Source organism: Vanellus vanellus, assembly GCF_965231255.1.
Source record: "Vanellus vanellus genome assembly, chromosome: Z".
In the NCBI taxonomy this organism is placed as follows: Eukaryota; Metazoa; Chordata; class Aves; order Charadriiformes; family Charadriidae; genus Vanellus; species Vanellus vanellus.
The window spans coordinates 62,782,956-62,809,868 of NC_138908.1; the positions used below are offsets into that span (position 1 = coordinate 62,782,956).

Below are 26,913 nucleotides of genomic sequence, written 5' to 3' on the forward strand. Positions count from 1 at the left end.
CACAATTACAGTTGCAGTTTTACCTTCCTCATAAGGACTTCTGGTCTCCTTGGTAATCACTACCTGACCTGTATATGCAAGTCCAGAAGTCCCATCTTCCCCCTACTCCCACTTTGGGAAAGGAGTTACTAACTCTTCAAAAATTCAACTACAAGTCTCTCTCAGGATTAGAGAATAAGTGACCCATTAAATTAGTCAAGGTCTTCAGGTCCATGTTTTCCCAAAGTCTCTCTCTTCATTTGCCTTAGGCTGCAGCAAGATGTGCTCTTTTGGTCTGACTAAACTAATTTAAAGAGTTAAGCTAATCAAAAGCTATCAGCTCACACAAGAGGTCAACAGTCCCTAAAAAGGCTGGCGTGCTTACCCTTAATACAGTTCCATCAAAATTATCTGGATTAATAAACCCAAAACACTGTTACTACTAAGAATGTTCAAGCTACCCAAGGTCACTTGGGTAGAGAATCACAGGAAGCCACACGTAGTCCCTGACCACAGCTGAGAGACCCCAGGGGCAACTGTATGTGAAGGGGAGGCACCTGTGGGCAGAAAAAGCCCCTAACCTTAGTCCCACTCATCACCATCACTGTCTACACAGTTATTCTTCCTCCTGAGGCATGCATTTTTACTTTCTTTTTTTTTTTTTTTTTTGCATTCTTTCTGCTACCTTTGAATTTCTAATGAACTGTAAATGTTGGCGAGCAGCAATTTATATCTCCTAGTCAATGTGAACCATTTGTGGTCAGTAAAATGTACTTATGAAACAGTTTTAAACAAAGGGTTTGCTTTTTCAGTCCATTGAAATCACTGGAACACAGCTTGATGGCAGCATAACACGTGATACATTCAAGTAGGCAGATATGAATTCACACCATTTGCAGCCAAAACTGAGACCATGTACAACTTTCATGAGAAAAGTAACCGAAGCCACTTTTTTTCTTTTTTACCCCCATGAGAACAGTAATGGAAGAATACTATTGAAAAAATTTGGACTCAACAGAAAAGCATGCATAGGATGTCATTCTTAAGATCCACGTGTTACAAATGCTTATTTGATTGTGAAATGTGTTACAATGCTGTAGTGCAAATAGAAAGCAGACTTAAGGAGATGTAACTATTAAAACTGTCATTAAATTTTGAGTGTCAGACATCAACATATTCTAACTATTTCTTTGTTAAATTGATAAAATATCTTCTTGCCAGGTACCAGAAGCAGTGCAGTGCTCTAATACATGCGGTTCTCTGCTATGACCAGTAATAACCTTTTGCATAGCCTAAACATGTAGATCGTATATAATTCAAGAAGTTAATAACGAAAAACATGCAGTATAGTTGCTGCATTATTTGATTTTATATGTAGTTGGTTAAAGCCATTTACTCTAAAATATAAGTTAAATTACTGCTGCAGTTTTCTGTTTCTTCCCAACCAAGTTCAAGGAACTCTGGAACCTTAATACAGAATTCAGGGTCAGCTCACTTCAATGTACACAAAGTTCTGGCTGTATTTTAACTTGAGAAAACGCAATTAGAGGTCAAACCTAAGAACAGGCACAGGCAGCATTCCACAGGGCAGCAGAGCTCAAAGTTCAGATAAAAAGTGGGGGCATTTCTTTCTGTTTAAAGAGAAATGTAAAGACAGATGCTATATCCTAAGAGGCAGATATTCCAGTCATAAGACACATATGAAGGTATCCAGAGAGGCAGAGATTTGCAAAGGGCATAAAGACAATTAGTAGAAACGTATAGAGAAAGCAGACGAAAAATCAAGACTGAGCTGTAAGGAACTGAAAAATACAAACAAGGATCCTTACAAAAGGAGGGGAAATCAGCTTATTAGTTCCAGCATTAGCACAAAGAGCTGAAACCTGGAACAGACACTGCAGTAAGAGCTCTCCAAGCCAGTTTCACACCAGACATTTACATGACCTGATACACTCACCCATGGCCAAATCTTAACATCCACGACATGCCCACTTTCAAGCTCATGCTGCTCAACTTTAGTAGCTCCGAAGACGGACACTTTCTATCTTCCAGTCTTAGTTATTTTACAGATTTTTTTTTCCAATATTAAAACCTTCCATTGTGGTTCCCAACTATGTTTCATCAAAAAAAATTTTTTTTGTCTGCATGCACAGGATATGGGCAACACTAGGCCCGTCTAAGCTTAAACGCCTTCTAAATTTTAGAGAAACAGATGATCTGGAAAATCTATAGGCAAGAGCACAAACCTATGATACAAAACCTTCCTTCCACTTTTAAAGTCAACCATTTTTTAACTGATACAATATCTTACTATGAATTAATTGTAATTTGGAATAACTAACATGGACTTTAGTGCTTCTTTGTTGGTTTTCTTTTAAGTCAAAAATCTGTAAAATGTATGGCTTCCTTGGCCTTCAGCACATCTATATTCTGACTCTCTGCTGGTTTTCCTCTCCCATGAGTTAAGGCAGAGAGGGAAAATCTTACTTTTAACACACGATAAAGGGAAATCATCCACAAATACAGATATATTTTATGCATACGAATAACATGGAATAACATGGCATAACAGCAAACGAGAGAAAGAATACAAAGGACAGTTGTGCGGAGCTTTTATTTGGAAGTTCTCTGTTTCTTCTGTGGATTTTAGCCTTCACTCACGTGTTTATTTGGAGCATACTTTAATTCTGGAATAATCATAAATATATGAAACAGATGTACTAACCAAACCATAGTTTATATGAACATATAGGTGTGAAAAAAATGAAACAGCATAAAAGGAAAACAGATCCAGAATGTCTCAGCAGGGATTCAAGTAATCTTTTTCAGACATTACTTATTTGACTAAGGCCATCTTACAACACCTGCACCTTCTTCCAAATTCTTAACCCAAACCAGATAATATCGCATGTTTCTTTCTCAAGTCAATCAATGATAGATTTTCCCTATGTTTTTATATTGATTCACAGAAGCAAGGGACGAAGTAACTCTGTTGGAGAAGCAGTATTTCTAAACAAATACAAAAGCTTTGTGTGAGACAGTTCTGTGTTGTTCCAAACATTATTAATCAGATACAAAGAAAATCTAAAAATTTATGTATATAAAATTTCAAACTTCATTCCATTTGCATTTGTTCTATTAAACAATTATTTAAAGAAATACTGAAATTCAAAATTATAAAAAGCTAAGTATTTCCACCAGAGTTTTTGTATGATCTGCTAGAATACAATGCACTGGTGGAGTCTGCGATCCTGAGGGACATGGGACAGGTGAAGAATAAAGTCAGGAACCTGAATTTTAAGGAAAGCAAACTTCCGGCTCTTCAAGGAGTTAGTCAATAGGAACCCCTGGGAAACTGCTCTCAGGGACATGGGAGCAGAACAGAGCTGGCAGATCTTTAAGGACACTTTCCATAGAGCACAAGAGCTCTCGATCTCCAGGCATAAGAAACAGGGAAGGAGGGCAAGAGACCAGCATGGCTGAGTCAAGACCTGCTGGTCAAACTAAATGGCAAGAATTAGATGTACAGGCAGTGGAAGCAGGGACAGGTATCCCGGGAAGACTGTAGGGATGCTGCCTGGTTGTGTAGGGATGGGGTCAGGAAGGCCATGGTGCAGCTGGAGCTGAACTTAATAAGAAAGGTTTCTACAGCTATGTCACCCAGAAAAGGAAGGTCAAAGAAAGCGTACCCCGCCAATGAGCAAGACTGGCAAACTGGTAACAATGGACAAGGAGAAGGCTGAGATACTCAACAACTTTTTTGCCTCAGTCTTCACTGGCAACTTCTCTCACATCTCTCGAGTGGATGGACCGCAAGGCAGAGAATGGGGGAGCAAAGTCCTTCCCACTATAAGAGAAGATCGGGTTTGTGACCACCTGAGGAACCTGAACATACGGAAGTCTATGGGACCTGACAAGATGCATCACACGCTCCTGAAGGAACTGGCTGATGTAGTTGCCAAGCGACTCTACATGGTATTTAAAAAGTCATGGCAGTCAGGTGAAGTCCCTAGTGACTGGAAAAAGGGAAATGTTGCACCTACTTTTAAAAAGGGTAGAAAGGAGGACCCTGGGAACTACCAACCTCTCAGCCTCACCTCTGTGCCTGGGAAGATCACAGAACAGATCCTCCTAGAAGCTATGCTGAGGCACATGGAGGACAGGGAGGTGATTCAAGCTTTGCTTCACCAAAGGCAAGTCCTGCCTGACCAACCTAGTGGCCTTCTATGATGGAGTGACAACATCAGTGGACAAGGGAAGAGCAATGGATGTCATCTGTCTGGACTTCTGTAAGGCCTTTGACACAGTTCCCCACAACATCCTTCTCTCAAAATGGATTTGATGGGTGGACTGCTCAGTAGATGGGGAATTGGTTGGATGGTTGCATACAGAAGGTATTAGTCAACGGTTCAATGTCCAGATGGACATCAGTGATGACTGGTGTCCCTCAGGGGTCCGCACTGGGATCAGTACTGTTCAGTATCTTCATCAGTGACATAGATGGTGGGATCAAGTGCACCCTCAGCAAGTTTGCAGGTAACACCAAGCTGAGTGGTACAGTTGACACACCTGAGGAAAGGCATGCCATCCAGAGGGACCTCAACAGGCTCAAGAAGTGGACCCACATGAACCTCATGACGTTCAACACGGCCAAGTGCAGGGTTCTGCACCTGTGTCGGGGCAAGCTGCGGTATCAATACGGTCTGGGGGAAGAAGGGATTGAGAGCAGCCCTGCCGAGAAGGACTTGGGGTACCAGTGGATGAAAAACTGCACATGCATCAGCAACGTGCGCTCACAGCCCAGAAAGCCAAGCATATTCCGGGCTGCATCAAAAGAAGCATGGCCAGCAGGTCGAGAGAGGTGATTCTGCCCCTCTATTCCACTCTGGTGAGGACCCAACCTGGAGTACCGCGTCCAGCTCTGGAGTCCCCAGTACAAGACAGACATGGACTTGTTGGAGCGGGTCCGGAGGAGGGCCACAAAAATGATCAGAGGACTGGAGCACCTCTCCTGTGAGGACAGGCTGAGAGAGTTGGGGTTATTTGGCCTGGAGAAGAGAAGGCTCTGGGAAGACCTAATTGTGGCCTTTCAGTACTTAAAGGGGGCTTACAAGAAAGATGGGGACAGAATTTTTAGCAGGGGCTGTGGCAATAGGACAAGGGGTAATGGTTTTAAACTAAAAGTGGGCAGATTCAGACTAGATATAAGGAATAAATTTTTTGTGATGTGGGTGGTGAGTCACTGGCCCAGGTTGCCCAGAGAGGTGGTAGATGCCCCATCCCTGGAAGCATTCAAGGTCAGGTTGGAGGGGGCTCTGAGCAACCTGATCTTAGTTGAAGATGTCCCTACTCATTGCAGGGGAGATTGGACTAGAGGACCTTTAAAAGTCCTTTCAACCCAAACAATTCTATGATTCTATAAAATCAAGCTATCCTAATAAAACATAGTAGTAGATATTATAAAATACTGCTTTTTGCATCAGATTTCATCTTTTGCAACAGATATTATAAAATGTCGCTCTTTGCAACAGATTTAGTATATATCCACTCTGATGACTGATTTCTAGGGATAAGAAAAGAAGTATTTGTCTTTTCCTTCCTTATTCAATTTTCAAGAGTTGGCTGTAGAAAAATTTAGGTTCTAAAATAATAATGGCAATATACAAAAGAGATGTTGTAGCTATCTCTTTCATTAATATCGGTTAAGGAAATAGTTGACCAGTAAATGGCATATATTTGGCTATATCTTAATATTTAGTACCTTTAATAGTACATGGTAATTTAACAATTCCCAATATATATGTGAATTCATGGCAGTAGCCTAAAACAACATATAGGACAAGGAAGAAATACTAGAAGTCATGCAAGGAAGAGTTGCGAGGACAACCAGAGAAAGCTTATTTACTCAAAGTTTTTCTAATCTTTTTTGAAATTACCTGCAGTGATGCATTAGAAGACAGTCTCCCACAGAATTTGGAAGATATTTCACCATTTGGATACCTAAGATGGACAATCAGGGAAATGGACAGAAACTCATACCCACCGGGTCCCAGTAAAATAAGGAAGGAGCAACTTCCTTCCCTCTTCTCTAGTTTCTGATACGTTTTCAACACCTGAGCTCCGAATGATGAAAGCTTAAAAAGGAACTCAAACTCACATAGTTTGGGGACTTTTTCCCCCTTTTCTCGTTGTGTTGCTGCATTAGGAGATTTTACAATGAGTTGCAAATGGCAACAACAGAAACACACTTCTAATCCTGAATCTCACAGCATCCAAAGTTATCCTACCACTGTGCCACCACCAGCCAGGCAGCACAATTCCCTTATCAGAGGATGGATTAGAGGGACAACAGATTTAGCACAGATTTTCAACCACATTTGTCTCACTGATCCAAAACAGTTTAAACCACTAAACTGGATGATGGAAGTCGTTGCTGCTTACTCTCCTTTGTGTAATTCTGACTTTGTTTTCCAATACTGAGTTTTTTTATTTTTATCTCTGATATTGTAATACTGCATTTTAAAAAACAACCTTGAATACTAGTGACTGCACAGGTTCCTTTAATCCGCAGCTACTAAACAATAATGGGTGTAACGAGTCTAGAAAAAGATGGCAGAAATAAGATGGCATATCCAATTCATCCACAGTTTAATTCGGTAAACATTTGTTACATGTTATATATCTAGTGCTCCTTTGAAGGGCTGGGGCCTTATGAGCAATCATGCTCTTATACTTAATCAGAACCATATGGAGGTCAGTGTGAGGGCCCATCCAGCCAAAGGAGAACTGGAAAGTATATTAAAAGTTAACTGTGAAATTATTTCATGTGTAACTTGCAGAGTTTAAGAAGCCAATTTAACAATGTTAGTGTCTCGGTATTGTTGAAAACACAGCATGTCAATGAAGTGACTCACACTACCTATGATATTTCTACAAAGCATACTTCTGAAATTTTCAACTAAAAATAAATAAAAGGAGTAACATGCAACATGCAAACAATCTCAGACAAAGATAAAAGATAGAAGATGGGACAAAACACGTATCCCTATACCTTTCTTGCTGTTGCCAATTTCTGATGGGGAGACTACAGAAAAGCCAAATCCCAACAGTTTTATTTGCATGAACTGCTGACATCTCTTTTCCATAATGCAAAACTGGGATTTGTATGATTTTATTTCAGATACTTATTTGTTACAAATAATTTCAGTAGTGAAATTATGGAGGCAGTCCATAATTCATAGTAATAAAAAGCAAAGAAGGGGAACAACAAGCAACACTGATACGATAGTTTAGAACCCCCACAGTTATTCAGCAGACATGATACCACTATGTACCATTTAATATGTACTTATTTAAAAATTAAGTGATGGATATAAGCAGGAGACAAGTCTACATGTGTAATTCTCATACACAGAAGTTTGGATATAACATTACAATCAGTTGCCAATATCAACAAAACAAGCAGGCAGTAAGCTGTTGCTTTTTTTTAAAAAAAAAAAAAAAAAACAAACAAAAAAAACCCAAACCTTTTTTAATTTTCTGGGTGAATTTCATATATATGAAAGGGAATTAAATAGCACTTACTAGTGCCAGACACAATACGAGCAAGCACCAGACAGCTTCAATGCACAGCTCTGTAAATGCATCTCATTTTTGACCTCCAACATTCTTGCTGAAAGTCTAGGTCACAGAACAGGACTTCAGAGCCCTTCCTTTGTGTGATTTAAGCTCGTGGTTGTGACTCACAGTTAAACAGAGAGTGCTGTCGATAATAGCGGTAAAGGATCACATTTGGGGAAAATTTCTCCCCTCTGATCTTCACAGCATGAATAATGCTTATTCTGTACGTGTTCCAAGTGCGGAACTCCCATTGAGGTTTCATTAAAAAAAAAAAAAGAGTACGGAATACACAGCAGAGATCTACACTGCGGATAACAGACTCGCAGCGTGAATTAGAGAATAACTTTGCCCTTAATTTGAACTCAAGTTCTTCCCTGCTTCCCCATATTGCATCTGAAAGATCCATTTGTTGCTGTGTTTTTCAATCATGCTGCAAGTGCGACAGAAATGCAAGCGTGCTCCCTCTGATAGCTAATACAAAACATATATTTCCAACGAAACGAACCAAAATCATTTGGTTAAGATCAGCTGATGAAAAAACATCTGTTGTGTACTTCAGTCTGATGCTGTATACTCTCAGCGGAAAGAGTAACCTTGAAGGTTCAATATAGGCAGCAGAAAAGCCACTCAAAAAAGTGTCTTCGGAGTGCTGACGCATTATTATATTTTCAGTGCTTAATACTGATTTTTTGTGTGTTTGATGGAAGAACTACTGAAAGCCTTTCCATTAGAGGGACAATAGAAACAGAAAACTACATCTTCTACTATAAAATTCTGCTAATGTAATTCTTGTTGTGCTTTAAATACACCCATAGGGCTTTTATTTTCCATCAAGGGAACATAATACCTCTCCTGCATCAGAGCACCATTTGCTAAGCAACTTTACTGAGCATTTACAGAGCAACTTTTACTGACTTGTGCTCAGATAAATCAACCTCTACGTTTTTCTGTAACTCACCAGAACTGTCTCATTATTCTTCTGACTTTTCTAAAGTGGGAAAAAAAAAAGAGAAAATTGATCTCATAGAAAAAAAATGCATTTGATGTACACAAGATTCCAATAGTTACAAATTTAGCCCTACAAAAGCTGTGTGAACAATGTCCTTTTTCATCCTATTGAATCCTTCTTTCCCCCCCCTCTTTTTTTTTTTTTAAGTCCCAGTACAGCTTTCATGATAGGAGCAATCCTAGTGCAGACAGTTTCAGGCGACTGCTTTGATTGTAAGCAGTCTCAGTAATTAAACAGGTCTCAGTAGTTACATACCCTGCTGTGTCAGGTCTACGCTAGCATTCACCATCACTAAACACAAGAGAAACAAAGAGAGAAATTTGCACCTAAAAACAATGGAAATAACCTCACAAACTGTTCATATGTCTGCAGTAAGCAAGTTAAATGAGACATAACCGAGAAAACTTTGGACTTGTCCCAGTGCCAGAGCACTGAACCTGACCACTGATTTGGGGGTAGAAGATTCTGACACAAAGAATAATGGCTTCTTAAACACCATTATGGAGAACAAACTAGTATAGTTTAATAGTAATCAGTTTAAGACAGCCTTTTGAGAGCTGTGGGAAACTATTAAATGTTGTTGACATGTAAAATGAGTTGTTTTCATCATTCATCTCAGTCTGAGAAAAAATTTGCTCGGATAACTATCAGCATGCTTAAGTCAAAGCTTTACGCAAAAATGGTCAGCGTGCAACTCCGGGCAAAATTCACTTCTCAGCTTCATTTACAAGTGAACTTCACTTTAAGCACTGGCATTTGCTAAAAACAGGAAGAAAAAGTAAAGATTCCACTTATGCTGGAATTTTTAAACACAAAGGGAAAAAAGAAGCGAGTGTCTCTGTCACAAGGTCACCCTCTGTTCAGGAACTCAGGTTTGGAGTGTTAGGTTTTGCACGGAAAAAGCAGGGTGGATGGGGAGGGGTTAACGCTAGAAGGAAGGGAAGATAAATAAACATTTCCTATAAAACATTTTGGGTTATCACAGGATTTTAAAACAGGGGGAAAAATAATTAATATCTTGACTATCAACAGCTTCGCAGTTTTCATTTTGAAATTAATTTCCATCATGAGATAACATTTCCACCTTTGATAATATAGTTACAAATCAGACCAGGTGTCTCATTACTATTATCTGCACCATATGGCAGAGAATATATTCTTTTTAAAAAAAAAAAAAAATTATTCTTACTACCTGTACTTTAATGTGGAAAAAGCCTAAAAAAAAAGAGTAAAAGCCAACAGCGGAATATATAACACCACCTACAGGCACCTTCCACTATTTATCATTGACATGCAACAACTCCGACCAATGCAAATACAGTGATCAGCCGCAACTTTTAATCTGTATAATAACAAGCTTAAATAATCAAGAAATAGAAAAGTAATATTTGGGAATATGTGGACTTCAATAACTAGTTTGACTGAAGGTGCTTGCAGCTAAGGCACCTGTGCTGATTTTCTCTTAGGAAGCAGCAGATGCCCAGGCATCTTCCTCCCTGGCAATGCACCGAACCTCTCCGAACCTCCTAATAAGACCAATTAAAGCAGGTCTTCAGATCTATAATTGAGCAGGTTTACTAAAAAAAAATAATCTGACAACACAGCCTTCAAAATTAGCACGCCTGACACCACAGCCAGAGAATAACTGCTCTAACCAATCTGTCCTTCAGTTAGCTTGGACACTCTGCAATTCAAACTCTCTCAGAACTTCCTTACCAGCATAAGAGAAGGAGCAGGAGTTCGTTCAGGAACAAAGACATCAGGGAGAGGAGAAAAAACTGCCCTTAGGGAACCAGTGAAAGTCAGATCCCTGGTTTCTACCAAAGTAGGAGCTGGAAATAAGCAAGAAAACCCCCAACATTTTATTAGACAAAAGCCACAATATGCTGGCTGGAATGGAAGAAAGAAAAAAAAAAAAAGACTGAGAAAAAGTCTTTGTTAGAGTAATACAAAATCTGGGGGGGGGGGGGGGGGGGAATTTAGGTGAGTGAGAGAAAGACTGTATAAACATCAGTAAGTGTGTCCAAAAAAATCTGTGCTCTTATTAATCATAGTTCTAAAATGATAAAAAGACCCTCTTTTGGAGTGAAAACAGTCATCACTGTCACATGCTCCATTATGAAAAGGATTTATGTGGTTTCCTCTTAGCAACACAAACCAAGGCTTGAAAAGTTCCACATATTTTGCTATTCAAAGCCCTCTTACGGCAACTACCAGACACTACAGTGCTAACCTACATATAAGAATTAACAGACAAATTAGAAGGAAGAGCGGTAAGGAGTTTTGCTCCAAAACTATTTAGTATATTAAAAAGCGGAAAGTTAAAGCGAAGGATAGTAGCTTTAATACAGAACTGAAATTAGAGGTTGGATTCCTTTGCTCTAATATTGGCAAGTTTCCACCAAAATTACTTGTAACAAGTTGCAGAAACTATAAACACATGGCATTTACAGCAAATGCCTACGTATTACCTAAAATCATAGGTCTATATTTGAGGCAAAATTTGGACTCTAAGCCAGTGTTAATAGTGCTGAGGTAAATTTGTACCACTTGAATGTTTTTTATGACCTTTATTTATTTTAAATCAAGGCCCTCTTTAGGAAAGTTGGTAGTTATAGTCTCTTATGTTTCCTAAAAAGAAAAATAAACCCTATGTCTCATTCTTTTTTATTTCAAGTGGATAAAAGGCCATGGGTACCCAAGACAGTGCTGCAACATTTTTAGCTGTTTTGCTTGAACAGGCAATGACTTCATGTTCACCACTGATGTCATTAATGTAGACTGACTTGTATCGGCAGTATAAAAGGTGCTCCATAAAAGCAAATTCTATTCCACACCAGTCAAGACTTTCCAAGCTACTACTTGATACACAAATATAATACCACATACCGTTGAAGTAGCTCACCTTTGCTCTTTTTCTTATTTACCTGTAGAAATAGCTTGTGTATCTGTTCAAAAAGACACCAGAGATGCTGATTTACACGATATACTGATGGAGTCAGACTTTGCTAATGACCAGATTACTTCATTTTTGGCCCAGTGTCTCCATCAGGCCACTTTAAAGAGGAATTGGAGCTCTTCTACACATTTTACAAGGCCCTTTTGAAATACGCTGTATTTCCATTTGCCAAGTGGCATGTTTTCAAGGCAATCCTGGTTGAGCCATAACATATACAAATAGGAAGAAACACGAAAGAGTTTAATAAAAAGAAATCTACCATGACAGCGAAGATTATATCATGTTCTAGAGTATTTCCATGAGCACTCACCAAAACCAGATCTCTAATTTTGGGGTCAGCACTTCACAGTGAAGGAATCAACCAGAAGACTGTATATGGCAATGCTACTTGCTATAGCACAGAATAGCAAATGATCACTTGTAAATTATTTTTTGGGGGGCAATTTTGAAGCAGTGAGATGCAAACATCCAAGTGTGAGTTTTGGCTGCAACTAAACAGGGAATAGTAATGAATCTAGTAAAATCTACCATAAAGTATGGTCTTCTTTTTCCTCTATAGGTTTCCAGCACTACAGTTATCAAACCACACAGGTTTATAACAAAACAGAGTGCTTTTATGATTCTGTATCTTTAACTAATACGCTGAGGAGACACATACATATTGCTCATTAAAATTGTGGGTACACTTTATCCATCCCTGGATTCTCCCGTGCAGTTTTCATTTAAATCCTTAAATTGATTCTTGACCTCACAACACGGGAAGAACTTTCCTGGAGAGAATTCGTGATCAGAGGGGAAAAATGTGTCTCTCTTGCCACACCAAGCATGAGGAGGGTCCCCCAGTCCCAGGAGAGAACCTGGGGCAGGGAGAGGGGGCACAGATTCCTCGAGCAGGGATGCCCTCAAGAGCTGAAGGTAATATCATAGTATAAGTATATACCGGCACTATAGCTACCCGTGCACACCAAGACACCCATTTACAAAGGACTTGAAAGCTGTGCAGAGACATCTCACACAGCACAACTCTCTGAACAAGACGTTCAATTGCAGACCCTCTCGTGTTTCTTTTCAACCATTTTCTAATGCCAATTTTAAAACACAGCATCTGCAAAAGTGATAAATATAATACAGAAAAGCTGAATAGATTTCATGCTTCTTTTTTTTTGCTTGCCTTTTTTTTATGCTTAATATGTTCGACATTTGTTTTTTGGAAACTAGGTCTTTAAAGTATGCAATGTATTATGCCTGTAAAGAACAGTTGTTTGAAGTGAAGGAAGAACACTGAAAAAAACCGAATCATTGCCCCCTGACCTGCTTGATCTAGGCCAAATTTCCCTGCATTTCAATAATACTAAATTCCACTCCTGGCAGTCTAAAATGTCAATTAACTCAAGATAAGTCCCATTAGATAGGGCAGACACTGGATTCTCCTGACTGTTTGACTCTTGTTGAAACATACTTGTAACTGATGGCAAGATAACTACTGTTAAAAGCAGGGCATACTGTCATTGTTTGGAAAAAAATATTTTATATCCAAAAAAATAATTTTGCCTTTTTAAGTCAGTCATACCCTGCAATTCCAACTCAGATATCTTTAGTTTTATTCCGCAACACACTGAACAAACATTACTGAAATAACTCTACCAGGACCCCATCAGCAAAGACTGGATTCTTTCCATATGGGATAAATATTGGTATCATTTTCCATATGGCTTTGCTTATTTTCAGTTCTAAATATGAAAACATGGTAAACAGAAACAGGCATAGAAGAGTTATCGAATCCTGTTAGAGCTAAAACCTGGACACAAACGTAACACCACAAGGCAAACAGGTTTGGACACAAAAAGAAATTCCAAGATTCCAAGTGCTATAGGAAGCAGCTGTTAAACTCAAAACACATCACTGCATTTTCATAAAAATCTGGGGTTTGGGGGGGGGGGGTTGGGTATTTGTTGTTGTTCGTTCGGGGTTTTTTTAAAGCATTCATTGAAAATTAATCTGCCATTTTGACAGCCCTAACCTGTAATGCCTGAGCGAAAGAGCAACTCTAAGTACTGAAAGGCCACGTCCCACTCCCAGCCAAACAAGAACAACTATGTTCCTGAAACCCAGCCAAGCAGCTGTATTTCAAAAAGGTTCTGTTTCATTCCTAATTTGGAAACAAAGGAGACTGCTTTGTAATGTATTATTTGCATTATCCCAATAATCTAGAAACCAGATAGCTTGATAGTACATATAAAAACTCAGCCTGTAATTTGGCAGCCTAGACTAAGGCTAACCATCACATACCAAGCTTTTTAATTAACAGACCTTTGCTTCATGGGAGTAAGGTGCCAGTGAAATAATCCAAGCAAGACAAAAATTACATGTTACATGGAAGTAAGGGAAATAAAGAGATTTGGCTTCAAACTGCTTGCTGTCTGGCTGTTCGTGCTTCACGCAACACGTGGCAATTTATAGACTGATCAGACAGCTATCTATAGCTCAGGACAAATTAATTCAGTCGATCGCTCTCAGTAAGGATTCAATTCTGACGGATACTCAGTAACTGCAGGGCCAAGTAAGATGCCTCCAACTTCACTGTACTCCTCAGTTTTTACAATACTGTTTCTACTCCAATAGGAGTATCCCCGATTCGCACAGACACTTGCTCAGAGTTATTTTCATCATGCATGAGAAAGCCATAAGACAGGGGAGAGAAACTGCTTCTTCTGGTATAAAGTCCTGTTGTACTTTCATCATTCCTCTATAATCAGAAAATATACAGGGAAAGAACAGAGGGGCCAGGTGTCTCTGAAGTCAGCTTCTTAGACACTGTGTCAAAGTTATTACTGAAAGAATATTTAAATTAACTTACCAGTAGAGAAAACAAGAACTGTATTGTCCCAAAGACCGTATCTTTTCAGAGCATCAGTAAGATTTCCTACGGCTTCATCCATAAGAGTCACCATCCCTGCATAACGGCGCCTCTTTGCATCTTTAATGGAGGCATATGGTTTCATGTATTCTTCAGGGACCTCGAGAGGTTCATGGACAGACTGAAAAGCGAGGTAGAGAAAGAGGGGCTGGGGTGGAAGGGGTAGAACGGAAATTAGTTGACCATAAAGTACTAAATGCAAAAGTTACTGCAGCAAAAGCAGCCTTGATTCATCAACAGCTGAAGACACTGTGTTTTGATTTCTTCTACACTTCTTTCTTCTAATAAGCACAAACTAATAAAACTTTGATAAAGCACTTTCGCAAAGCTGTGTAAAAACATCAGGCGTATCTTTTCTTCACAACACAGTTGTTAACAGTTTCTTTGTATGAAATATCTCCCATTAAACTTTCCATTCTCTTTTAAGAAGAGCAAACTACATGCTAAATCATTTTCTATAAACTTATTACTCACACTATTAAAAAAAGAAATGGAGAAGGGTAGCAGGCCAGGGCTGTGCAGCCAAAGCTGATTCTGACAGCAGACAAGGCAAGCTTTACCAGCGCTACTTCTCGCATTTAGCTTTACGCACCCTGTTGAAAAGCCCCGAATTATAGCTCAAGCGCAGGTCTATTAAAATTTCATTAACTTTTTTTTTTTAAACATTCCTTAGTGCTAAAGTTATCAAAAACAGCTGCTGACTGTACCTTCTCAGTTTTATGATTGGCTATAATATCTGTAGCTCTTTCTGTGAATAAATTAGTAGAGTATGCATTTTTAAACCCAGTTGCAACTTCTTCTCCATCTCGAAGGTCCAGAGCGCAGCGCGTCACATTCTTTGCTTTGATGAGGACACAACGGTCATGAGAATAATAATCCTCACTCCCCAAAAGATAACCTAGAACAGGAGAAGATGTCAAATAAGCTGACCAACATAATGTCATATAAACAGATACATTAGGGGGGAAAAATTTTAAAAAGTGAAAAATGTCAAAACTTTAGTGGTTTTGAGTTCATCCAACATTTCACCATCTATAGTGACATCCCTTGACAGGTCTAAGTAGCTCAACATTAATACTTCATAGACTTTTTATTGCTAATGCAAGTAGTAATTTCAAAACACATGAAAGATTTTGAAAGCAGTTCAGTGCCTTTACATTCATAACTTGATATCAAATACATTAGCATTAAACTAATGCACTGATAGCAAAGGCAGTGACTGATCCATGTATTACTCTGATATTTAGCGAGTATGAGTTTCTATATTTGTATTTTCACAGAAAATTTCTCACAATATTAGAAAGTTTGGAATTTTTTACTTATTTTTTCAAAAACATCCAAGTATGAAGCATTTTTAATGTCAGCTGTAAAGCAATTTCTGATCCACTGCTGACACCAACTGGTGAAAAAAGACACTATTGTTTAAAGATACGTAAAAGAAACAAACTATGCAAAAATTCTAGAGGTATAGATTTGCTCCTGCCAAGGGCTCTCCTGTCAAGCATTGAGTGCTTTTGATTTTTATCGACCAGAAACAAACCTCTTCAAAATTTTCTGAATCTCAGTAATTGTTACTTTGGAAATTAGATTTCAGATTTATCCCCCAATACCCTGAAAAAAACCCAGACAAATCTGCAAAAAATATATTCTTAAGTTCTGCAAAACCAAACTAAAATTGGGGACAAAAAAAAAACAAAATGGAGGAACTTCACTTGAATTTGTATTCTGCAGCTTCAAGTACAGTTACTTGTGCAAAAAAGCACATACAGAAATAATGAAGTTTTGTCTTAAAAACAATATAAACTTGTAACAGATTTTTAGAAGGAAAAAATTGCTTTTGTTTCAAAGCATAAGGAGAGATTTTGTGGGCAGACTGCCTACATCCATGGACTCAGAGCTGCAAGTTGCATTGTCCCATTTTGAGTGCCCAATGGGGGAGACACTGCACCAAGTTTGCCAAAGAATCAAATGCCCCTTAATTGCAATTAACACTGGAGTTACACGAACATTACAGAATATTAAACTGTTAGATTCTCTGAAAAATAGTGTCATGCTGGGCACTCAATGACCATGCCCAGAGCCAGCCTGTATTAAGGCCCCTGCATCAAGAGTCTACTCAGTCCTAGGGTGAGATTCCCCAAGGAGCACCAGCCTACCTACACCTATGCTGCCAAGAAGACCCCAAGCTCCTGCAAAGGGATGGGAGGAGGCATATACGTTTAAGCAACGAGCCGTTGTATTACAATCCATACGTATCGGCTTAATTCAGTTGTGAAACCACGGCCTCAAGTTCCCTGAAGAGTCAAAAGAGACAAACAATCTAAGTGAACGGTTCTTCCCACCTAAAGTTTGGATCACCACTGTCTACAACAGGGACGCAGCACAGTCAGGCTCCTCATTTAAGTGCCTAAAGTTAGACAAGAGGAACGTGTAAGTCTCTCTGTATCTTACTTTCTCAGCTGTAGAAGTGGGCAGCTGTACTATCAACAGCTTGCAAAGTTATTTTGAAGACAATGAACTGTTTTGAAATTCTCCATTTAATGGCAGTGTCTTAAAAACAGCCAAGTGGCGATGGACAACTTTGCATGCAGCACCACGCGCAATGAGATGTATTGCCGGCAGCCTGATTCACGTCACATCTGCAGCACTTGTGCAAAAACTAACAAAAGTCCAATCAATACTGGGACTCGAACCTTTGCGAGCAGAAGAATAAACGACTTGTAGCTACAAGTTGCTTTGTAACAGAGTCACACTGGGACACCCTAATTCTGGCGTTATTTTTTTAATCTGAGGATTTGACTCCATAACTTGCGAGTTCCTGCAACAGACCTTTTGGATACTGTTCTATAGAGGCTCTCACACCACCTTCCTTGCCAGCAGTTCTGGAAAACAATGCTACTCTATTCATAAAGCATGAACACAGTGTGGTATGATGCCTATTTCTTTCTTAAAAATACCAGCTTTTAGAAGCGTAACGTTATTTGCAGAGCAAGCAACATCTGCTGTCTGATCTAACACAAAACATTTAGATTACAGACACTTATAAAAACAAATCAATCACCACACCTTAAATCTTCTAACCATCATGGAACCAAATTAAATGCAGATCATGAGACACAAATACTTTCTTTGGAGCCACTCAATAATAATGATATTTTCTTCATTCAGTTGTAAGGCTTGGGCATGCATTTAAGGCACTATCATCTTATTTTAAGCAGTTATACTTCGGAAACATGCATGCCCAAGTATTGATTTACTCATACACTAACAGTAAACCTGCTGTTCTTAGAAGAATCGGGCGGTTTCTCATAATTTTTAACACCGCATTTCTTGTCCATGTTAAATCTAATCATTACCGAAGTAAGTATCAAATCCTCTGCGGGTCGGAAGGCACTCTTTTCTATACATCCCTAAATGCCACTTCCCCACCATGTGAGTAACGTATCCCGCCTCTTGAAGCAGCTCCGGGAGGAGTTTCTCATCCAGTGGCACACAGCTGGGCTGGCACGGCCAGATTATCTGGTGTTGTAAACCTGTGTGGATCTAGCAGAGAAAAGAAGGATGCGAGATTAGTTACAAGACAGCAACGTGTTCCCATAAGCTGCTTCATAAGCAGGCGCAAAAAGAAACAAAGCTACACCAGACCATCAGCTTTAGGGCTTCATGTCTTTGCTCATGTAGCCCCGAGGAAGATGAGGAAGGCACAGGTGGAAGTCAGGGGGAGTATGGAGGAAGACAAGGACATCGCACCGCAGGCGTTTACAAGACCTTCCCAGACATAAACTTAGTGCAATAAAAAAAACCCCAAAGCCCTTTGCGTTTTCATGGCAAAATCTAACAGGCAACAATTACCATTACGGTCTCTTTGAAGGCTAGGGATGAGATCTCAACGTGGAGAGAGAGATTTTAAATGGGATGGAGATGGGCAAAAAAGTGCAATGGCAGGTGAAGCTACCAAGCTTTTGCCTATACCAGAGAACAGTCATCGGATGAAAAGGTAGTAAAGGATAAGACAGTGCTTTTTGCATTACTCTTCTAAATGTACATTATATACACACATTATGTATTTATTTACATGCTTAAAGCGAGCGTGAGCACTTTTACAAACGAAGCATTTGGATACTGGGGATAACACAAGTTTTAGACACTGCTTAGATCTGACCTCTAATAGTTCCACATAAGCTTCCAATCTTAAGAAGTGGTAAATTTTGTATCTCTTTATAAAAACATGACTGATAATTCTCGGAGTATGTACTGCTTGATGCAAGAAAACCCTTCAGCTACTGTGTACTGTAAGTTGACTTTTGTCGACTCCCCTATCTCCTCCAGATAAAAAAAATGCAATACCCTAAACTTAGGCCAGCAAACATACACATACAAGTATAAATATCTTATTTATTTACTAAATATTTCTAATAATCTGCCTCTGTCAAAGCACAAAACCTCCAAGACCCCCTAGAGTACAAGACATCAGATTTTGTAACTGCACTAAGCACTCCAGTGTAGCAAGCTGCACAATTAATTTTTAAAGCATCACTTTAGCAACACTTTGAACTCACTTTTAAACCAAACAAGCCCTGATCTTAGGCAAGCGGGCAAGTAGACTCTCACAAAGGGCCTATTAGTTACTAATTTTCTTTGAAATAGGAGCTGGAAAAAGAGAATTATTTTCTTAAAATGCAGTATTACAAAAATACTATTAATACAGTGAAAGACACAAGCTAGCAAAGCATTGTAATTTCTTTCATTGTCTGTAGAAAGCAAGAAAAAGGAGAGGAAAATATTAATAATAATACAAAAATTCTACGGCTTTCATAAACCAATACCTCTGCTCTTCTTTCTTTACGGACTGCAAGATGACTATCAAAATTCCAGCTCCAAATAGGAACAGATTTAGGTTACTTTCTAAAAACTCCAAGCAATTGTTAATCACACCAATGGGTAAAACAAAACAAAATCCCACATATTTGCTACATAATTATTTCCTACACACAATGTCTCCTCAATTTTATAGAAAAATTACTTCCACTTTCTAATACTATTTTGCTCATTTGTAACGAGGTCAACATGAAGATGATTAAATTATCAAGTCAAATACATATGACAAATTTAAATCAGGACAGAACTATGAGCATTTCCAATTTCCACTTTAAGGATCAGGTGCAGTACTGTCCAGTTAACCCGGACTCATTTCTAGATAAGCATATTCAGGGTATGAACTATATTCTAGAAACAGTCAAGATGAAAAAATGTTTTAGGTTATTTACATAAAACAATTTAAAGAGTTGGTAAAAAAAGTCAATTACATCTTCCCCTTCTTTATTATTGACTCTCGGAGTTTCTAGAAACAGAAGAAATGTTGCTTGGAAAGAGTGAGTATCACCTAGAACAACCTTCCTACAACAACATGAAATAACATCTGCTAATACAGGATTTATTTTCATTCTGAACACAAATAGGTACAGTTAGCATGCATATGCAGGACTTTGAGAGGGGAAGTTTCTGAAATACACTTAAGCCTCTGTGAGTTTCTCCTTTCTGTCTGTGCTTTCTTTCCCCTTGCCAAAGTTGCAATAAAAAGAAGGGGGAGGGGGAAGAACAGCAGTATGATGAAGTCCAATTCTTATACTGTTCAACTGAAAAAAATGGGAAAAATCACAACTAGGACTCCAAAGCAGCTAGATACCCTGAGCAAGGACCACTCTGTGCGCACTCCAACAAGGGGTGCATAAATGTCTACACCTATGTTACCATATGAAGAATGCACAGGTCAGGACGCGTTTAAACACTGCACTGGAAAACAAGCTGCATAAACTGAGCACGTAGTGCTGATGTGCTTCTGGCCGCATGTTGACTGCATGCTTGTCCAGTTCAGAAGTACGTAACAGAAGATGACTACGACAGGAGTATTTTTCACGATATGCTGCCATACCTGTTAATACAACTGAAGCATAGCGAGCACCTCAGCTTTTCTGAAGCAGAACAACTTGCAATAAACTCACACTTAGTTTACTGCCGAGCTAGCGAGCCAAAAGTAAGTAAGTTTGTCTGCATACAAACGCAACCAGTTTTGGTACAGTAGCCTTCTCCTAAGCATGTTTTTGTATGAGATAGATACAAGAAGGCCAAACTACACAGAGTGTTGCTGAGAACCAGCAGGAGAGATGTGCCCCACCAAGACACCTGCTGACAGGCTGCCGCAGGAAGGGTCTGGGAGGGGGTCGTCACTGCTGCCAGGGAGGGATGGAGGGATAGTGGGATGGAGGGATGAAGGGACAGAAGGACAGAGGAATTGGAGGGATGAAGGAATGGAGGGACAGAGGGATAGCAGGATGGAGGGATAGCAGGATGGAGGGACGGAGGGACAGAGGGATAGCGGGACAGAGCGACAGCGGGATAGCAGGACGGAGGGACAGCGGGACGGAGGGATGGAGGGACAGTGGGACAGAGGGATAGAGGGACAGCAGGATAGCAGGACGGAGGGACAGCGGGACAGAGGGATAGTGGGACGGAGGGATAGCGGGACGGCGTAGGATGGAGGGATAGCGGGATGGACACATAGAGGGATGGAGGGATAGCGGGATGGAGCGACCCCGACGACTGTTCCGCAGCCGTCACCAGGCTGGGGCAACAACTCCGGTACCGACCTTCCCCGGGTTACACCCCCCTCCCTCGGGCCGGGCCCTACCTGGTAGCGGCCGCTGAGGAGCTGGCTGCGGGAGGGGGTACAGAGGGGCTGCGTGTAGTACCGCTCCAGCCGCACGCCGCCCGCCCCCAGCGCGTCCAGCCGCGGCGTGCGGATGGCGGAGCCGTGCCAGCCCACGTCGCCCCAGCCCAGGTCGTCGGCCAGCACCAGCACCAGGTGCGGGGCGGGCGGCCGCGCCGCCGCCGCCGCCGCCGCCAGCCGCGGCAGGCAGAAGGGCAGGCAGAAGAGGAGCAGGCAGAGCGGCGGCGGCAGCCCCGCCGCCCGCCGCGCCATCCCCGCCACCAGGAACTGGGCCGCGGGGACCGCCCCGCGGGGACGGGCTACGGCGGCGGCGGCGGCGGGCGGCTCCTCCCGCCGGGCGGGCCGGGCTGCGGGGGAGGCGGCGGGCGGCTGCCCGGCGGCGGGGACGGCCCGGCGGGGCGGGGCGGGGGCGGGGGTAGGGGCAGGGGCGGGGGGCGCCCCCTCCCGCGGGCCGGTGCTGCCGCTCGGTGCCAGCAGGAGGTGGGGACCCGCGGTAGGGGGGTGAAGGCGGTATTGCTTTAGGCCCGCGAGTTTACGGGACGAGGCAAAACGAGCGATTGTGAAGTTGTTGCCGGTGTTGGCGGTGTCCAACTCGGTGGTGCTGGAGTTGTTCTGCCTTCGGTTCCTCCATGAAACGCCCATGTTTAAGCCACGGAGCCTTTCCTGGGTCAACCAGGGAGCTGTTTGCAAGCTTGTGTTTCAGGTCAGCTGTGTTTCCTGGGCAGCCGATACCACAGTTTGGGTAGAAGACGCAGTGTATTCATTCTGGTACAAGTATCTGTGCTGTTACTTGTGTCTATAGGCGACACCACGACAGGTCTCCCAGATACAGTGCTGCCAGCGGAGTTTATTCTATGCATGGCCAAAGTGGGGCAAAACAGCTGTGGCCTTGCTGCGTGCCAAACTGTGCTGCAGCATGGCAAAGACAAACAGCCACCGCAGCAGCAGCTGAGCGGTGGGAGATGGCAGTCGTTCCTGCAGGAGAAAAGCACGCGGCCCCTCTCCTGCCATCATCAGCTGCTGCTCTCATCTTCTCCCCTGCCCGCCCCTTCTGCAAAATCGTGAGCCACCCAGCGCTTTTTCTCTCTTTGTTTTGTTCATTCGGACGAGGAAGTCTTGATCTAGGTCTGGCTGTACGACGGTGCTTGTGGCTGTTATGGAGTAGGAAGGAAGTGAAGCAACCCCGAAGCAGAAATAACAGCTCTGTCAACAGGGCTGTTTCTTCAAACCGTGTAATCTTCTAAAGCGATATTGTAAACGACCACTACCTTAGTTATAATCTTGATGAAATAATCTAAGACTGAAAAGACAGAAGTAGCTGTCTGCTTTGCACGACTTTGTCCATCCATGGAATACATATAAATTTCAGTGTCCAGTTAAAGATCAAATAACCACATGTTTCACATTTAGCTGGAATGGTACACACGTGCATTTCCAAATTCATATAACCATTTGGTAACAGGTGAAAGAACAAACCCCGCTAAAAATTGTATTTCTCTGTAAGAAAGGCATATATTGAGTATGCCAGAATCTTGTCTACTTTCTTTTGATTGGCACATCTCTGTAGAAAGAAAGTTCCTGCTTCCATGAATGAAGTCGAGTGGGTAAGTCTACAAATTTGCCAGATATTTTTTTATAATCCCAAAGAATTCCCTGCTGGTTTGAAAACAACAGCAGTAATAAGTGATGCCACGTTTTTTTCTACAATAAGAATGTGTGTGTCCACAGCTGGTATTAGAACAAGAAGCAGCAGTATTGTCCTGAAGTCAATTTTCCCTGAAGTAAATCCCAAGGATTGCTGACAAGCTGGTATGTGACTATGAGTTATTATTTTCTTTGTTGAGATATGATTCATACTGTTCAAAAGGCTGGAAATTTCCGATTTATCTTGGTTTTAGTTCAGATCCCATTACCAGTCACAATTATCTCACTGAATTGTATATTTTACTAACTTCTTCCATGTCCTTATTATAGGTAAAGTTCCATGCATATGTTTCCATTCCCACGGAAACCATTCTTGCTCATTCAAAATAATTACTTTGAAAATCTACACAGTGCTGGTGAAATTGGAAATGTTGGAATAAAATTCGTAATAGCTATTCACCTGACATGTTTCCAAAGGCATCACGGTGTTAAGTGCAGCTGAACTCATATTGCCTTGTAGCAGATTGCCAAGAGTTATTTGCTGGTTATCCCGCTCCACTAGAATGGGATAACCTGGTTGCCTGAACTGCCAGAGTTAAAACATTAAGTTGTACTGTCTAAAACACAGACAGCAGATATAAAACATAGACATACTGCAGTCACAGTCTGGATGTTGCTGCCTGTCATATTTTCTTAGTCATTTGTTTCGGGGGGTTTTTTATTACTACTTGACAGATTTGGAATCCCAATCAGAAAATACTGTTATATCAGAGAGTATTCTCTTGAATCAAATGAATAAATCCTGGAAATGGTCTATGTTCAGTCCGTGATGTTTCAGTGTACCTTTTCTGAATCTGGGGTTGAATAATTTGGATACTGTTTTGAGGCCAATGATTAATGAATTCATTAGAGTGACATACAAGGTTACAGTATCCATGTTGAATTATCATTCCACACAAAGTGCGAACATGGCACATCTTGCCATAGAACATGGGAATTTGGAACAAAAATTCAAATGGTAGTAGTAACATCTACTCTGGTGTACCAAAACTCTCTGGAGATGGGGAAAGAATAAAGGAAAATGACACAAAATGTGTCTGAGAAAACTGCCTTCTGACATGTCCTGATCTCTCCATGCACAGAAATCTGAGTATTTCAGAAAATTTCCTAGATGACCAACGGTTATATTTTCACCTCATTAAAGAGGTGTCCTTCTGTTAGTTAATGGGGTTGTGGAAGACTCTAAGTGTCCCTGCCAGTCTTTCTACCCTGGCATTTCTGTTCGATTGGTTAGAAGCATGGATGTACTTAAAACATGGATGTACTACTTCAACATTCTTGCTCTTATTCACTTCCTCTTGCTGTATCCTGACACCACAAGTTTATGCAACGCTATATCACAACATATAATGAAAAGAAGCGGTGACAGGAAACCACGAAAGCTGCTGAACACCCCCCATCCCCCCCACCCCCCGCCCTTGTCTTCAGGTTTATCATTTTCATTTTATGATGATGAAAGATTGACTTAAATGTGTGAATGTCTCTGTGGGCACGATTTGCAAAGCTTCATCCCCTTGCAGTTTAGTTTATCCGCACTGTGCAAAGTGCTGCAATGTTGAGCTACCCTAATAAATTCTCAGTAAGCTGACTTGGGCATCACAGCAGTAAAAAAGAAGCCACGTCAACTAGGAAGCCCTGTCAGACATAATGCTATCATGGCTACAGCGCTTCTAATACTCAGCCATGCTTGCTTAAAACTACTTCAGGTATCTCTGCTCCTGAATGCATTGTTAAACAGAAAGTACAGCTGCTCTTAAGAGGTAACAGAGTGCAACAAGCTTGCAAATACTCAGTTTCTCTTATTTATGGTCAGTGATGAACAGGGAGTTGTTTTGGTCTTATAAGTTGGCTGCAGGAAAGAAACTTTACTTTGCATTGCCTTGTCCCCGAAGCAGCATGCTACAGTTTTTATCTGCTTGCCTGAATCTTGAAACTAAACTAAAATTAACTGGCCAAGGACTGAACTTTGTGAGACTTGGGTGACAACAGCTGTCAATGAGAAGCCCAGAAGGAAATCAATGTTTGGGCCTCTAGAATACTACACTGTGAAGTGAGCTGTCTGCATCAGCTACAAGGAGAAATTAGCAGCTGGGAGGTTACAGCTGGAAATGAGGTACAGGCCCATGGAGGGTACAGTTTGTGAGTTTTACCTGACTGTAGAAATTACAGCTGTGATTCATCAGCTTTTGCTCAGGCTGTGGAAAGCCTACCTCTTCTACGCAGTCAGACCGACCTGCTTGATGTTAACGAACAGCACTTCTTTCTTCCAAATTGGAAAAGGAGTTACAAACCTGATTCTAAATTCCAGATTGGGATGTGGAAGGTATCCTTGAAACAGTTTTGGCAGAGCAAAACTTATATGTGAGAACCTGTCTCAGGATAACTGTTACTCTACACTACAAGACATGGTGTCTAGTAAATTTGCATGTTCTTGGGAAATACTGAAATTCAAAACTATGTTCCTAAATAAAAGCATATTGCACTGTGTTGTATTTTAGGTTTCTTAAATTCTCAAGGAAACATAGTGGCTAACCGCCCCATTACAAATAATGTCAAGTTTAGAAAAAGTAGTATCTGATCGGTTCAGCAAAGTAGAACCAAATCACCTGTGAAAGCATAACAGAGAATAATTTCTGAATGGATTTTTCACTCAACATAGTGCTACATGCAAACCTGCCAAAGCTTGTATATTTTATTTTGACTTGCTTTGTAAAAGATACTCAGCACAATGCAATGTCAGCTTACTTTGTCAGGAGGAAGTGTTCGTTATTCAAATGGCTTTTCTCCTGGTATATTATATTCATACATTTGCTCCTCTGCTGAAGATCTAGAGACACCAACCCCTTTGGAGAAAGTACATTTTGGATATTATTCATATTCATATGTTCTTTGAAAAGGTTTATCTATAGCCTAAAGGGGAGTGTTACTCTGTGTAAGTTGGAAATTCTGACATTGTTCTTACTCAAAAGAATAGTTGAGCATATTATGGAATTCAGAAGAGTGTTTTAATAATTTAGTGTGCTCCCATCATTTACATTATCCCAATCCTGCTTATTCAGGTTAGTGAATATTTAACACTGAATAAGGTTCCTCTGCTGTAGATTTACTTATATCTTTTTCACTGTTAATAATTCTGTGTAACAACATGGCTCTTAATGCTGTTCAATCTATAAATAACAGGAAAAGGAAGAACAGAAGTTCTCTGGTGTCAGTCCAGCTCTTCAGATTTAGAACAGTAAGCCCATGACACAGTACTTTAAGTTCTGTTCAAAACTGAGCAATAACATCCTGTGTGTTGTAGAATATTAAACGCAATCTACCAGATGATTCATATAAAATAATGAAGAATGGGGTTCCTATAACTGCTTTATTAAGAAGAACTAGATTTTGATCTTCGGTAAGAATTTCTGCCAGGATGACGCATTGGGAAAAAATGTTAACAGTTCAATTTGCCTTTAATATTGCCTTTATTATTTTTAATGATTGCTGGGATGTATTTCAATTCCTGAGGAAGTATTTCTGTGCAGAACTAGCGATATTATTTCAATGATAAGTTTGCAATGTCATGTTGTAAGGAGCCAGGATAAGCTACTTTACCCTGAGGGCAGGCAAAGGAGGAACTGTGACTGTCAAGGAGGAGGAAGAATTTGCTATTGGCCAATACCAAGAGCAACTTCCTCCTCTGCATTAATTCCGATCCGCCAGCCCATGTGGAAGCAAGCTGAATCAACGACCTACTCACTCCCTGCCACTTTCGGCTCACAAATGCTACTGAGAAGGGGGAACGCATACAGTTTCATGAACTGTGCTCAGATCTCCAATGTGAATGGCCCATATAAGGAAGCAAGACAGTAACACCATCGAATTTCTCACTGATGTATGGCAATGAGGATCTTGTGTTTAGTAATTAGTAAATCTGAGTGGTTTGTTTCTTTTAATTTCATGCATATTAATGGCACTATTTCCTACTGCACAATTTGTTGTATCCTCATCTGTGT

General features: G+C 40.6%; 1 protein-coding gene across 1 annotated transcript in view; it reads right to left on the reverse strand.

Annotated features, from left to right (window-relative positions):
• ARSB (arylsulfatase B) overlaps positions 1-21,463 on the reverse strand; it is a gene marked incomplete at its 5' end in the record, with an annotated part of 67,546 nt that extends 46,083 nt beyond the window's left edge. Inside the window, 4 exons of the mRNA XM_082497171.1 lie at positions 14,425-14,632; positions 15,192-15,382; positions 17,841-18,027; positions 21,173-21,463. Of these exons, the coding sequence (XP_082353297.1) occupies positions 14,425-14,632; positions 15,192-15,382; positions 17,841-18,027; positions 21,173-21,463 (877 nt within the window). The remainder of the gene's footprint in view (positions 1-14,424; positions 14,633-15,191; positions 15,383-17,840; positions 18,028-21,172) is intronic.
• Between the last annotated feature and the right edge of the window lie 5,450 nt (positions 21,464-26,913).